A 12,544-nucleotide genomic window follows, 5' to 3' on the forward strand; every position below is an offset into this window, starting at 1 on the left:
TGCCACAGCATCAAATTGCATTATGGCAAGGGGCTGTAATCGGATAGTTGTGAGTGGTATGTGCGGTCAAATTGACCCTCCCTTCTCGGTTGAATCTTCGGAAGTGGCAACCTTCATCACAGGGTTAAAGTTTACGATCGAGAACGGATGGACGGACGCTATCATTAAAGAAGGTGTTATCTCTATTGTGAATAGAATTTACATTCGACATAAGGCGTTTCAACCATCGGATTGTTGCTCAACGAGACACATGAAATTCTGGCCAGTAATCGAGAGCTCAAGGTGTTTTACGTTAATTGAGAAGTCAATCGAGTTGCTCACTCTCTGGCCCAATGATATTTCTAAGCCCGATTGTATTAAGTTTGATGTAATCAATGATGCCATTTGAATCTAATGAAATTCTTCCTTTAAAAAAATTAATAATTTGTGGAATGGTTTATGGTGGTTGGGAGTGATACCCTCCTAAATTATTTTGGTATAAAGTTATTTTTTTTAAATTTAGATCTTAGTCAAATAAAATATTTCTTTTCTTTTTTATCTAAAAATCATCCAAAAACTAAAAATATAACAGAATAACATCATTTCATCTTTATTTACCAAACTAGCACCATTTCGAATATTTTAATAAGGAGGCATGCCTTGCTGACGTGGCCAGAAGGCTCGTCCTATGGGGAGCTTTCTACAAGTTCTAGTTAAGGTGGCATGCCTTCTAGTTAAGGTGGCACATCCTAAGGAGAGCACCTTACACTGAGGTGGCAAGATAACTATGGGAGCGCGCTGTGGGTGAGCCTTTCCAAAATTTTTATAAAGCATATTTAAAAAGCTAAATTTTTAAAAAAATAAAATTAAGGGAATCGATAATATAATTTAATATATATTAGTTCCATGAGTTAAATAGTGTAATTGTGTAAGTTTATATAGGCATAATTGAATGTTTAGGCTATATCCATTAGTATTGTGAGATAAAAGCTAAAAAAGATTTTTTTTAACCTTTTTCTCATGCAATTTTTATTTTTTAATTTTTATTTAGTCCATTAAATTCTATTAATAACATATATATGAATCAAAATTAAATATTTGATATTCTAAATATTAAATAATTAATCCTATAAATTATTTTATTAAATTTATTTGTATAAATATTTAACTGTTAGAATCTTTTATAGTGAATAGTAAGCTATTACAATATAATTAATTACTATTTTTATATATTTTTAGGTATTAAGAATAATATTTAAAAATAAAAATAAAAATTAGTGATATGATGAATTTAAATTTTAATAAATTTATTTTTATTAAAAGTTAATTTTTTATATTTATTTATGTCAATATAACTATTCATATTTTTATATAAGTTCAACTTAAATTATAGATATAAGTTTAACTTAAATTATAGATATAAGTTTTTAATCTCAAACTGAATTTGATGATGTTTTGTAAAAATGTTATAAAATATATAATTATTTATTTAATTTTAATTTTAATGTAAATATTCTCATCAAAATATTTCTTAACATAATTTATCTCATAATTAAAAAATAAATATTGAAATATTTTAACATATAAAAATATTTAATTTTAATTAATATAAACTCTAATTTATATTTTAATTATAAAATAAAAAAATCTAATTTAATGGGTTAAATAAAAATAAAAAGTTAAATATTACATAAGAAAAAGATAGAAGAATTTCTTTTTAGCTTTTATCTCATATTGCTAAAAGATACAACTTAAACACTCTACTATGCCTATATAAACTTACATCATTAGACTTTTAACTCATAGATCTAATATGTATTAAATTACATTGTTAGTCATTATAGTTTTATATTTTAAAATTTCTTTTAAAGTGTATATTTTAAATATGCTTTATAAGAATCTGGGAAAGGGTCGTCCCATAAGATATGCTTCCTAGTTGTCTTGTCAACTCAGCGTAAAATATTCCTCTTTCGATGTGACTCTCAGTTGACATGTCACCCCAACTGAAACTCTTGGAAAACTCGCATTTTAAGAGTTTTTTTGACCTTGTCAGCAACGCACATTTCTTGAAATACACCTCCTTATTAAATTATTCAAACGAGTGCCTGGTAAATAAAGGGAAAAGGTGTTACAGGGGTATTTTCTTAGTTTTTGAGTGATTTTTAGATGAAAAACCTTATTCTCTCAATTTTTAGATTTAAATATTTTATAAATTATTGTTATTTTAATATAAAATAATTTTATTCTCCGCATGTGATCGTAATTCTGTCTCTTGCTAAGAAATTTAATCTTTTTTTTTTTTTTATTTCTTAATTTTATTTTATTTAATCAAAGATTAAAAAAATTATAAAAACAAAATAAAATTTAATTGATAAAAAATTGTATGGCATTAATGAATTGTAAATAATGAATTATGACCTCAATCAAATATGAAAATCATCACTTTCACATGGAAAGACCTATAAATTCTCACTTCTCGAGAAATCGTCTGAGTCCGCAAAATTAGAATGACTTGAATTCTCCTGACATAAAAAAGAAAAGTGTTAAATTTCTAGTTTTACACAAGTTCAACTAATTTAATTAACTTACTAATTGTAGTGAAACTTGGGAACAGTTAGGGGAATCTCCTGGACTGCCATCTTCCATAGTTGAGTGCATGGTTTCTTCAGCAAGTTCTCGCAAGCGGTTGAGTTCCGGCAACACCACTTTGCCGAGATCCGGTCTATCTTTCCTCCTCAGTTCTGCACAGTTAAGCGCAATCTTAGCGAAGCTCAAGGCCTCTTGTTCAGGCCAATCATGAACAGTCGGGTCCAGCACTTGAGCAAAGCTCCCTCTTCCGATACACCGCTGCACATGGTGAGCCAATCCCATCGGTGATTTCGCTGTTATCATTTGCAGAAGCATGATCCCAAGGGAGTATATATCGGACTTTACTCCTAACATGCCTGTTTGTTGGTATTCCGGATCTATGTAACAGAAAGTTCCGGCGGCCGAGGTCATCCAATATTGTGTTACGTTGTCGGCCACCGATTGAGGAACTAGCCTGGCTAACCCGACATCGCTGATCTTGCTGACGTAGTTGCGGTCGAGTAAGATGTTGGCTGGTTTTAGATCACGGTGGACTATGGGTTCGGGTTTAGTCTGGTGGAGGAACAACAAGGCTGTTCCGACTTCGGCTGCGATTCGGAACCGAAGCTGCCAGGACAGGGTCGGAGTGTTTCCTCGACGGAAGAGACAATCCTCTAAGCTTCCCTTCGACATGAACTCGTATACTAGGCATCCGTACTCCGGACAGGCTCCCAATAGGAGGACCATTTTGGGATGCCGTATGCAGCTTAGAACCTCTACCTGTGATTAGTCCAATTGTTAAAATCAATTACCGACTCGACTAGAGTTTTGCTCACCTTACATACCTACATTGACATACCTCTCTCTGAAACTGTGACCTTCCGTGAGCCGTATCGGGGCGCAAGACCTTAATCGCGACTGGAGTATGGTCCAGATGAGCTTTATACACAGGGCCATAACCTCCTTCTCCAATCTTGAGAGCTTCCGAGAAGAATTCGGTGGCAGTTTCGATTTCCTCTATGGTGTACTTCCTGTACCTGAAATCTGTTTGCACTAGTGCATCAAGTGCCTTGGTCTTTTCCGCTTGTTCCTTGAGCGTTTTAATCTCTGCTTTCACTCTTTTCTGTGATTCAAGTTCCGCTGTTCTCCGAGCCGCTTCGGCCGCTTCCATTGCTGCTTTCGACTTAGCTTTCTCCTGTTCTACTACCGTTAACGCCGCTTCCTCGACAAGCCATGCCGCCTTCAATCTCCGTTCCTCTTCCATTTTCCACAGCTGGAGTTCTCTTGCCTGTTGTCATGTAATTCTAACTCTAGTCAAAGTGGGGGAGGGCTGTAACCATAGTATTAAATTACTGTCACAATATAATATAAATGACACATTATAATGTTTTTTCTAAGATTAGTGCAACATCGTAAAGGAAAACAAATATGTCGTAACGTTCACAATATTCACAACCACTACTGCAATCGCAATTTAGTACTATGGCGGTAACAAACATTTAAGCAGATTTTAGTTTACACTCTTTAAGTCTTAACCTTCTGTTTTGCTGTGAGTGCTTCTTTGCTGGCAGTACTATACATTTCCATAGTTTGCTTGAGCTCAAGTTTTAGCCTCCTCATTTCAGCTTCAACATCATCCTGCAAATTTCAAAAAAAAGAGGAAAGAACTCATCTATGCCATCACTTTGCCATCTTATGGATCTTAATTACTCACCGTTGATGCAGATAAGTCCGAGTGTCTGTCACTGTCCTGCGAAGAATATGAGAAATCATGTGGAGAGCTCATATCCATTGTGTTCTGTCCACACGGCACCACCGACTCGAAGCTCTGATCTCTTTCATTTTCTGAGAGGTTGGACAGCCTTGGAGCTGTGCCGGAGCTTCCGGAGCTCGCAAAGGATATATCAATGTCCCGCACAGGCGAAGGGAGCCCCGGAAATCGTTTGTTTACGCCTTTCCGGCTAAAAGGTGACCTGCATTCATCCAAGATTGCCAACAGCCTAGTTAACCATTAGCTACAACTACATAGAGAACGCTTTTATTAATACATAACGGAGAAAAAACCCGACAGTGTAAGCTACTTGCCTGATGCAATCCGTGGAATCGGTAGATTTACGCGGCTGTTCGGGTCGCGGCTTCTCAGTTGCCGGGACGATTTGCGACTCTGGAAGAGGGGAAGGAGCTGGTTTTAAGTTGGACTGGTTAAGAATTTGATTGCGCAATGGGGGGCTAGGTGGAGCAGGACGGGAAGCCGATCGCATGGATGAAATTTTGTTAATGGATATCACGTAAACACTACAAAAGTCTGGTGCGTTTTTTGATACGGTTCCTGTGATATCCGGTGCTTTAAATCTACTGAGAGAAGTTGAAATGGAAAGTGTGAACTTTGAATATTTATTTTATTAATTTTTATGCATAAAAATAAATAAAAATATCTCTAATATTTGATTAAATAATAATTTTTATTTTTTAAAAATATTTTAATCTCAATATTTTATTTTAGGGTAAAAAGACGTTCTATAGATCAAGAAACAAAGGGGTTATACTCCAAAATATAAGACCTTTTACTCTAAAATGAAAACTTAAGAGACAATACTCTAGAAAAGAACATCAATGACTAAAATAACTATTTAGTCAAACGTTGGAGGAGTTTTTCTTTAAAATGAACGGTATAAACATTAAATATTCTAAAAATTAGAAAATAAGTTAAAATGATTGTTTAATCATACAAGTTCTATTTTTATGGGATAAACTAAATGCTTAGTACCCAATCATTACTTTTATATTTTTTATAGAATAAAATGATCATCATCACTATTATTTTTTTTAAACGGAAGGTGACTCAATAAAATAAAAATATAATATTAAATATGATTTAAAAAAAAAATAGTGAGATGACTAAAATAAAATAATAGTGGTAATTTGAGTACTAAACATGTAATTTATCGAAAAATATATAATCTAAAATGACTATTTAATCAAATGTGTTGAAGAGATACATACTTGAGAAAACATAATCTTGTGGAGGCACCAATTACAAGAACCTCGATTACAGCATGTGTGGTATATTCAATCAATGCTTTAGCTACGTTAGTTTCTTCAAGAACAACATCCTTGCATCGTATCTAAAGTTAATAACATAATTAAAAATCAAACCTATTAGTTAATGCAAGCAATGAACTTGCACATGGGAATCAAACTTACATCCTTACGAGTGCAGAAGCAACGGAAAGGAAGAAAAACTTCCCTGGTCTGAGGGTCGGGATGTTTACACACAAATGGTAAACCACCAATGCTTTCAGCAAATTGGTTAAACCCTGTTAGGTACCACAAAATCGAACAAATCAGTAACGTGTACGACGTAATGTAATGATCGTATCGTAACGTTTTCCAAAACGTACGGGGCGGAGTCGAGTTGCAGCGTCTGGCTTTTACATGGATGAGAACAATGGTTTGGCCTCTCTGCAGGAGATGGTCGACTGCCCTACCATTGTTTTTCTGCAGAAGTATACTCTCTTTTTAAATTTTTGAAGAGAGCAGATTTAAACCCTAACCAACTATACCCTTGATTGTCAATGAAGTTGCTAGTTTAATTTTTCATTTTTTGATAGAAACAAATTTTTAATTTGTTTATGCAAAAGGAGGCCAAGCAACACCGACTACGACATTAACATATTCCGAGTTGAGAAGAGGAGAACGATTTTCCACCTCAATTGCACATTTTTCTTTCCATCGGTCGTGTTATTTTGGGTTAATTAATTTGGTAAAAATATAAACTTCAAATTGTACCATGGAAATCGGAGTTAAGAGTATGAAAGAGCGGCCTTGTTTTGCGGATGGTAAGGTGTTTGACCTCTTTTTTTATTATCATTTCTTGTCAACGTCCTCTCTAGTCTAGCCTCCACATTCAAACCAAGCCTTTTAATTGCTTGGTTTTTTCTTCTCTAATTTTCCCCATATACGTTGATAGGTTTATTGATGTACAATGGGAGAGATACTGATTGTCAATATTGGTGACTTGTAAATAAGAATAAAATAAAGGTTGAATATGCTGAGAGTTTTGAGAACATATGGTGCACCGGTGGTGGAAAGCAGGGATGGATCGTGGGGTGTTGGGGTGTGGGCACCCCCTAGAAATTTAAAATTTCTTTGTAGTTTAGATTTTTTTTTTGTATTTTATATGAATTATTTAATTTCGCACCCATTGGTTTTTATTATCTCGCACTCTTTAAGGTTTTAATATTTTTTTTATATTCATACCCCCTGACACAAATTAATGCTTCCGTCCCTGTTAACGATACAATGATTATTTTGTAATTGAATCACAAGTTTTATAAATATTGTAAAACTTTTGAAATTCAATGATTAAAAAATTATTTTAATACAGTTTAGTAATCATTAATATATTTTACTCAATTATTTTATAAAACTTAAGTCTTTTATGCTGGGATAAATAGGGATGTACAAAGTTGATTCAACTTGAAAACTGACTGAAATTGACTTAAGTCAAAATTGTTTGTGACATGAGTGGTGGTGATTCGAAACCGATTTGAGTTCGAACTGATGTTGACTTGAACCTGAGTTGGACCTGAAAATTGTGGATCTGAACCCGACCAACACCCAATTTGAGAACGACCTAAACCCGAATTGAACCGATAATATGATAACCGAACCCAACCTGCATCCAACTTATACAAACACGAACCCGATATTAACTTGGTAAATAACTGTTATAAATCTAACATGTTATGAACTTTACATGTAATTGACTCAACCTGTAAATAATCTGACTTGTTATTGACTTGATATGATATTTATCTGACTTGATATGATATTTATCTGACTTGATATTTACATGAATTATAAGTTACAATTGATGAAGTTATGATATTTTTAATTTATAATAAACTATGATAATTAATATGATTACTTTTTAGAAATTAAAACAAATTATTAGTATGATAATTAAATTAATAAATTTATTTTCGATATTAATTATAATCATTATTTTATAAATATTAATTATAATCATTATATTAATTTCATAAAATAATTTATTTATTAAACATGATTTTATTAGATTATATAAAATTAATTTAAATATTTAAAAGTTTAATTTATTTTTCATGTAATAATTAATTAATAATTTAAATATAATTTAACTTAAAATTTTAAAATATACATATAAGATGAATTTACTTGAGATTGAATATATAAATACTCAAATGAGTAGTGGGAGAAAACTTTTTAAAAAAAAAGTTTGTTTTTTTTTGGGAAAATTTGATTTTATTTGAGAATTTAGAAGCAAGAAATTGAGAAAAGCAAATTTCGAAGTTGGCGGCGGGGGAGAGATTGGTGTCCAATAAGATTTTTTAGGTTAATTAGGCTCACGCTCCTCCAACAATCATTGATTTTCCACTTTTTAATTTGATTTTTGATTTGTTTCATTTTAGTAACGTTTTAATAGTAAATCTCTTCTTGCATTTTCAATTCAATGCAATTTAATTATGTATACATTCTAACGACTTTTAATTTCCCATTCTTTCTTTAATGTGCATAATTATTAAATGTGAATATTAATTTTAGAATCTTTTATTTTAATTACTCATGTTTAATTGTATACTTATACACACACACGATTATGTACATACATCACATATATATACTTATATATGTACTTATGTACACACATATATATATATACTTGTGCACATACATCACATTACTTATATATATATATATACTTGTGTACATACATCACATATATATATATATATACTTATATATATATACATACATACATATGTATATACTTATATATATATATATATATATATATATATATATATACGTATGCACAAACACATATACATTCAAATTGGCTCGTGCTATTAAGGTGGTAGACTGTCGAACAGGAACCTGTGATTGTATATTGTAAATAATGGCAAGATCTCGAAACAACAACCCAACCTAAGTTGAATATAAAATAACCTATTAGTAAGAATCGTAAATTATGTGCATCATAAGCTTACCTGACTGTACTGAACTGACATAACTACCCATGAATATTTAAGGCCCACAAGCCACATAACACTAACATCGCTAATCCACTTTTCGCGAGTGTTTAGGCCTCACACCCTAGTTAGCCCTTGAAGTGCCTTGCACACTGGCAATGCCCCACTAGTGAAATTAAGGTAACCTGGGTATACCTAAACATAGCAGGAATCACTAAAGTGAAGTCAACATCACATTAGCTGCTATCTCGCTCACTTTCTCATCTAAAACGTTATGCAAAGGCTTATTTATTAACTCTGGAACTGACAAACCCAATATATGGCTCGGGTTCATTTCTGAGTAGTGTTACTCTATTCAACCTTATCGTAATTCCTTTTAGAACCTCTTAAACTAAAAAGGATGGCTTACTCTTCCTGGGTTCACTGACATTCTCGAAGCTCTTGCTTTTTACTACCATCAAATATGATATATTCATCGTACCGCTTAGCAGATATCTCCTGTAACGATCCTCGATCCCAATAATCCGTATACGTCCTCGATTAAAGATACTTCGGTGTATTTAGCTTAATATGGTTACACCTTATGTAACATACTCCTACGAGTGTTTTTAGGTATACTTAGTTATTTATGTCCCTTATGGACTAAGTCTTACTATTACGGATCGTACTTAGCTCTTACGGGCCTTAAATGGGTTAAATATAATCATCCAAAGTGAGTAGTATCAATACTCTACTTGCAGTATCCATGTCATAGGGTCAAATATCGATACTTCTATGAGTATCGATACCAAAAGTGTATTTTGTTACGAAAAAGGGGCCTTAGTATCGATACTGTCACCCTGAGTATGGATATTGCCCCACTTGGCAGTATAGATACTCCCTTATAAAATCCCTAATTTTAGCCCCAATTTAACCAATATCGTACTATTCATCCCAATATCGATACTCAAACCTTGAAATAGTTTATTTAGGTTCGTGAATCATTATAAAATAATCCTAAATGACTTGGTTTGGTTTCTAAACTTATTTTGAAGATTTAGTGAGTTGTTTATGGTCTTAAGGTATCATAAAAATGCATTATTAACCCCTAAAATGTGATGTACTTGAGAATTCAAAAGTAAGCCCTAAAATGCTCAAATCACCAAATCTTAGCAAAATCCCTAAATTTACGAAAATTTAATACTCCAAAGGATTATAAATACATTACCTTGATGTTAGAATCCCAAAATAAAGTTCATTTTCTAGCCATACCCTATTCCTTTGGTGATTTGGATGAAAACCCCTATTTTTATTTAGCTAGGATTAAACAAAGACTTTTATTCATTAAACTAAGGTTGCTAGATGAATTTAGGACAAAAATAAAACATAGAAATGACTCAAGATCTCACTTTTGTGCTATGGGTCTTAGAGAGGAAATGAGAAAGAAGCAGATGAAGAGAATATAATGATGGAATATATAAAAAGTCTCCATCTTCTTAAAATGGGAAAATTGCATAATAAGTCATTCTTTGTTTTTTCCACAATTTGAAATCCCATTTTATGGCTAATTGGGCCCAAATCCAAACCTAATTAAGCCCAATGATTTTACTTATGAATTTCATGGGGTCCACTTACCTCTTAGGTAAGCCCGAAACTACTAGCCCAGAATTTGGGGTGTTACAACTCTCCCATTCTTAAAAGAAATTTCGTCCTCTAAATTTACTCAGTCTAACCAATGACACAACCTTAGGTTAAACATTTAAGAACCTTGAAATATCTAGACTCATATCAAATCTAATTCTGAAGGAATAAGTCCTCACAATCTAACATGCAACTCGAAACTCGCCAAACCGATATACGATTTCTGAAGCATTACCAATATCAGACTTCAAGCGAAAACCTTCGAGAAGCACGTAGCTAAAAAATCACGTTCTTGCTATTTGACATTGTATGCTCGGAATGTTGCACAAGGATAACGCTACTCCTCCATTCACTGCTATCACTAAATCATTCTCTAGCCAACTTTACGCAATCGAGTTAATTCACTGCGTAACCCAATAACTCTCTTACTTACTGGATATAGGTAGATCATCATGCTACACCCTGAGATTTCATGGCACTTGCCTACACTGTCTCGATATCGGCTACTAAATATATGATGATAATCCTCGACTAATGTTGACCCCTAAGCTTCTACTGCGTGAATCTGATTTAATACTCATCCACATGACCTGACTGTTCTCATATACCTTGTGGCACACATACTCTCTACTCACCTGATAGAGCATCTATGGGGCTCACAACTGAAAATCGATCACTTATCTAGAGAAACCTGTAACATTTGAATCTCTTGGAGAATACACAACACAAAGCGGAGGTCTATAGCAACTGCACGCTGACTAGGGATTATGAGATTCTGCGTCTGACACTCATTATCACTTACCATCATTGAGCTATCTGATAACGACCAATTCTAGTCATACGATGCTTAATGAACTTGATTTTCTTTAATCATGAAGCACCAAAAGTATGTGATACTATGCAACACTGCATACTGCTATGTGTTGTATATAGCTCATGCTCATATACCAACACGAAGACATAACTAATGAGGCTTAACTCATTTAGCTGATTCACTTACTGTTCACGCACATATACATAATAACGAAATTAGAGGAATCTATGTACCTCGATACTCACAACTCATTATATTACCTATGGTACTCTTAGTACTTAGGGTGTGTGGCTAAAGTATAAAGATTGGAAATGTTTAGGGACCAAAAAGGTAATTTTAAAAAAGTTTAAGGATAAAAAATGTAATTTTTAAATGTTAAGTATTTTAGGTCACAACTCATTACATTACCCCAAAGAATGATGTTCGGGTAGAAATTAGATTCTTGATCCGAAAATTGTGTTAAAAGCTACAAAGTGTTAAAGTCTGGTAAAAATTAGGTAAATCAGATCGAATAGAAATTATGAAATTTTTTTGAAGGTTATTAAATTAAGCTTAAAAATATTATTTAAACATGTTAAAATTATGGAAAATAATATAGACCATTGGATTTGAGAATTTATCTCCATGTTTATTTTGGACCGTTGGATGAAAAATGGCAAGATTGAAATTTTGGAAAGATTACATGGGCAAAGTTGTAAAGGGAAGGAATTTTTATTCATCTTTAACTTTATAAAGATGATAAGTGTTATGTGGCTTGGTATGGATGTAAATATAAGGATTCATTAATGGTAAAATTGTCATTTGAAATTAAATGAATTTTAAATTCATTTAAGCTTAAATACATGATAAATTAACATTAAATTAAGCATAAATTTCATGAAAGTTGGGTATTTTCCAGCCCCTTAGCTGTGAGCTTCATGGAACAAAGTGAGAAATTTTATTTTACATTTTCAAGCAATTTCCTTGGGATTTTGGATCGAGTTGTGAAATAGAAAATCGTTCTATTCGTAAAACACTATCATTTGGTACCAATATTGCATGCTAATCTTTCTTGTCTTCAGATATCCCAAATTCTATAGTTTATGTTCAAGTTAGGCTTTTAAGAAATGATTAGGGCTTTTAATGCTATTAAGGTTGTAGAATCATTTACAAGCTTGATTGATGATTAAAAACACTTATACAAGACTATTCATGCTCATGTTGATTTTGGCCTAACCCTAAATTCAGGGGAAGATTGAGATTTTATGAAATTAAGTTAGGGGATTGATTGTATAGGTCTTGAAACATTGAATCGATGTTGATTTCATTCTCGAATCAAGTGAAAATTTTGAAACCCTAACCCCTAAAGTGTTCATCCCTAAGGAAAAAATTAGGAAAAAAAATTTGTGAAAAAATTCTCTAAGCTTAGAAATGATATTTGGAAGGTCCTCAAACCTTTAAAAATTATTTGAGCCAATTAGATAATTATGAAAAGTTATGGGGTTAATGTGTAATTGTTAAATAGTTGTTGTACTATGCTGGAAATTTATGTTAGAGTGTTGAAATTGAT

The 12,544-nt window shown here is 32.7% G+C and overlaps 1 protein-coding gene across 1 annotated transcript; it reads right to left on the minus strand.

Annotated features, from left to right (window-relative positions):
• Nucleotides 1-2,438: 2,438 nt before the first annotated feature.
• Nucleotides 2,439-10,986, minus strand: LOC120159365 (U-box domain-containing protein 51-like). The gene is made up of 10 exons (XM_039169964.1): nt 10,873-10,986; nt 5,949-6,045; nt 5,752-5,864; nt 5,551-5,672; nt 4,633-4,899; nt 4,262-4,520; nt 4,084-4,185; nt 3,407-3,835; nt 2,569-3,327; nt 2,439-2,501 (listed from the first exon to the last, which is right to left on the minus strand). The coding sequence occupies exons 1-10, from the start codon at nt 10,984-10,986 to the stop codon at nt 2,439-2,441; spliced, it is 2,325 nt and encodes a 774-aa protein (XP_039025895.1).
• Nucleotides 10,987-12,544: the final 1,558 nt, after the last annotated feature.

This window comes from Hibiscus syriacus, unplaced genomic scaffold (genome assembly GCF_006381635.1).
Source record: "Hibiscus syriacus cultivar Baekdansim isolate YM2019G1 unplaced genomic scaffold, ASM638163v2 tig00111358_pilon, whole genome shotgun sequence".
Classification (NCBI taxonomy): domain Eukaryota; kingdom Viridiplantae; phylum Streptophyta; class Magnoliopsida; order Malvales; family Malvaceae; genus Hibiscus; species Hibiscus syriacus.